This window comes from Habropoda laboriosa, unplaced genomic scaffold, assembly GCF_001263275.1.
Source record: "Habropoda laboriosa isolate 0110345459 unplaced genomic scaffold, ASM126327v1 scaffold387, whole genome shotgun sequence".
NCBI classification, from domain to species: domain Eukaryota; kingdom Metazoa; phylum Arthropoda; class Insecta; order Hymenoptera; family Apidae; genus Habropoda; species Habropoda laboriosa.
This window is the reverse complement of record NW_017100510.1, coordinates 579,376-582,574: the sequence shown is the minus strand read 5'-3', so window position 1 is coordinate 582,574 and position 3,199 is coordinate 579,376. Positions and strand designations below refer to the sequence as shown.

General features: G+C 34.4%; 2 protein-coding genes across 2 annotated transcripts in view; one reads left to right on the top strand and one right to left on the bottom strand.

The window, feature by feature from the left end:
* The window catches only part of LOC108576319 (MICOS complex subunit Mic60), a 65,570-nt gene extending 63,156 nt beyond the window's left edge, over positions 1-2,414 (bottom strand). Inside the window, exons 1-8 of the mRNA XM_017939281.1 lie at positions 2,287-2,414; positions 1,836-1,921; positions 1,309-1,377; positions 758-970; positions 608-693; positions 349-456; positions 101-290; positions 1-17 (exon numbers count right to left, since the gene is read on the bottom strand). The exon at positions 1-17 is cut by the window's left edge and continues 383 nt beyond it. Of these exons, the coding sequence (XP_017794770.1) occupies positions 1-17; positions 101-290; positions 349-456; positions 608-693; positions 758-970; positions 1,309-1,377; positions 1,836-1,921; positions 2,287-2,340 (823 nt within the window). The 5' untranslated portion in view covers positions 2,341-2,414. The remainder of the gene's footprint in view (positions 18-100; positions 291-348; positions 457-607; positions 694-757; positions 971-1,308; positions 1,378-1,835; positions 1,922-2,286) is intronic.
* LOC108576320 (39S ribosomal protein L35, mitochondrial) overlaps positions 2,361-3,199 on the top strand; it is a 1,248-nt gene continuing 409 nt past the window's right edge. The window contains exons 1-3 of the mRNA XM_017939282.1: positions 2,361-2,459; positions 2,820-2,979; positions 3,068-3,199. Of these exons, the coding sequence (XP_017794771.1) occupies positions 2,429-2,459; positions 2,820-2,979; positions 3,068-3,199 (323 nt within the window). The 5' untranslated portion in view covers positions 2,361-2,428. The remainder of the gene's footprint in view (positions 2,460-2,819; positions 2,980-3,067) is intronic.

Below are 3,199 nucleotides of genomic sequence, written 5' to 3'. Positions count from 1 at the left end.
CCGTGGCCTCTTTTAATCTGCAACAGAAAAATATTTCATTGGGATTTCTAGGTTTGAATTTATGGAGAAATTACGGAGGAATAAGAAAGGTGAAAGATACCTGTTCCAAACGGGACTACCAATGGTGGCACTCGTACTCTCCACGGCTTTTATGACATCCTGATTATAGTCTTGAATAGCACACGTTGCTTTCTGATAAGCGGCAATGGCTTTAGATGCAGCATCACCGCATGATTTCTCTAGCTCGACTAGATTTTCTGGCATTAATTCCTCAGGTACTTTCTTGACCACTGGAAAAATGTATTATATGAAAAATTATGTTTCATTAAAAAAAAAAAAAAAACCTACCAACTTCAATTTCTTCTCCTTTTTCTTTACTTAATCTTATTTCGGTATAAGGTTCGTTATTAGGTGGTTCCTTCTTATCAACCAATGGTACAAAAGCTAGCTTTGGTGCTACGGTACACACATTATTTTCACATGTTAGTAAGCAAATTAATTACTACCCTAAATGAAGCATTTTTTATGTAACAAAGTATTATATTTTCAACAAATAAAAGGGAAGAGAAGGGAAAGAATGGGATTAGGAATTAGTAGTGGGGCTCACGTATATAATCTTCAAGATTTGTACAATCTATTCCTTTCTGACCTTGTCCTTTTCCTGATTCCTCTCCAAAAATGGTACTTATTAGCCTGAAACAAAGAAAGTTCATAAATTATCGATATAAAATGATTAATACAACTAGCTTAGACTTACGTTTGTTTCAGTGTTGCAAAGTATGTACGGATGAACTCAAAATAAGATGATTCCTCCTGAAAGATGATCTGAATTGTTTTATCCGTTCCAGGTATCCAACCTTCAAGGTTTGCACGGAAAACAGGATCATGTTTTGCATAGAGTAATACACCTGATGTTCCTATTGCCACAGCAGTCAAAGTTAACAGTGTCCTTGAGCCTCTGCTTTTCTCACTTGAATAATATACATTATAAAACATGTTAAATGCATTTAACAGTTTTAATACATTTCTTTGTACAATATAAAGCAAAATTTGTTGCTTACGAGTTACAGGGCTTACATTTATTTATAATTTATTTGTACACTGTATTTTATGATCATCAAGACATACACATATAAACATAAACATTTCTTTTATTTATTAGCAGATACATTTAATTGTTAATACTTAAACTTTCACAATGAAATAAAAGGTTAGATTAAAATGGGTTTAATTACAGTAATATAACAGGCATGCAATTTTGTTATGTAACACAATATAACAATGCTCTCAGGTTTAAACTTTGAATACCTTTTCGTTGAATCAGTTGAATACCTATATCCAGAAAATCTGGACATAAGTTTAACATCCTTGAAAGCCCTAAAACATATAGCTACATTTATATAAAATATTCCTGCTTTCATCGATAAATGCAATAATCGCAAAATTTTATTAAAAGTAGCACCATCAAATATATACAAGTTTATTTTTAGTGCCATGATTGCTTCCAATACATATTACAGAACCGTTCAAAATAATAATTACGTAATAATTTCGCAACACAAGATATTAAAAACTCAAACAAGACTTTTAAACGCAACTAAAACTACGAAATATATTGAATTAAATACTTATGTCAAACCTAACCTAACCTGCACCTAAATCGCAGATAAACTCATAAAATATGAGTAAAACTACGGCTTATTAAAGCACACTATATAAGATCTGAATAGAAAGAACAAATAAATACTTCTTTCTCCGAAAAACAACTTAAACGATGACAAGTTTGACAATCGTGGAAATGTGTTACCAAACAAACGGTAAATCTGTTCACTCACCTACATTCCGGGTCGTATTTGCCTCGTGCACGTGTCTCGTAACACCTTGTTGTCAAGTACAGTCTGGAGGATCCATGTTTTTTGACCTGAAAGGGCAACGGTGGCAGTGAAACTCCCTGGAATTATGTAAGCTCCTAAATTTAAGCCATCTTGTCACACGAGGCGGGCAACCTTGGTCTTGTTTGCAGAAATATTCACTGACAACTCGCGAAATAATCATCATCGTGACACGACCACGATTTCTCACACAAAACACGACTTATTCCTTGCCAGAATAGCGATGAACAACAATGAAACGTTAAATATTATTACAGGAGACGTCGCGACAGTAATGTCTATCAGCACGCAGTGAGCGACCCTTTTTTCCATAAGCTTCGTATATTTTTCATTCAATTCACGTAACGCGATGCCGTCAAATTCAGACGTGCACAATCCTTTACATTTTACTTACTTTACGTACCCTATTTAAACCGTTGCACGGAAATTTTAATCCAATTCGGAACATCTTTCGGGTGGCCGGTCAGGCAGCCAAAGGAAAAAGGGAACGACGGCACAAAACAGCTGGTTACCGACGGAACTACAGGAAAAGAAGAATGTTGCGTATCGTTGGTACCGCAATCCGGGGTACGTAACGTGAATTTTCGCGTGATTTCCACCACTAACTGCTCTAGGTAGAACGATAGTTCGGTGGCTTCATTTTAAGCTATTATTCGTTCGAATTCGATAAGTCGTTGTACGATAATCGTTTCGAGTTCATGCGTAATAGGTTATGTTCACTTAAGTCGAGAAACCATTTTGACTTTCTGGCAGAAGGAACACAGTGAAATTGTAACCATGGGCGCGCTTATTGAAATTACATATAATACCTCAAACCTAACGGGACAATAAATATCTTGTTTTACATTTTAAGTTAATTTCACACCTTAAACTTGTATTCTTGTGATTGCTAATTTAAACAATATTTATCTTGTATCTTTGCTTCAGACATTGCTGCACGTACCAATGTTGTCAACATAACAAATTCTCTAATTTCTAAGCAACTTCCTGTTGTTCAATGTATTCAGCACAGATATTTCGGTGCTTTTTCTTCTACCATTGATAATTGGAAGAATATTGCTGACAACAAGCAAAAGGCAATACTTGGGTATGTACATTTTAAGCATATTCTATGATGTATTATGTAATATTAAACTAATATGAATTATTATCAATAATGTAATTAAAATTTATAGTCAAACACAGGTTAATAATGTTGTACTTCCAACACTACTTCCTACTACAACAAGTGTAAGAACACTTACTAAATTCTCTAGGCAAAAGGGTAAGAGGGCATCTGTAAAAGCTGTGATTGATAGATTCTACAG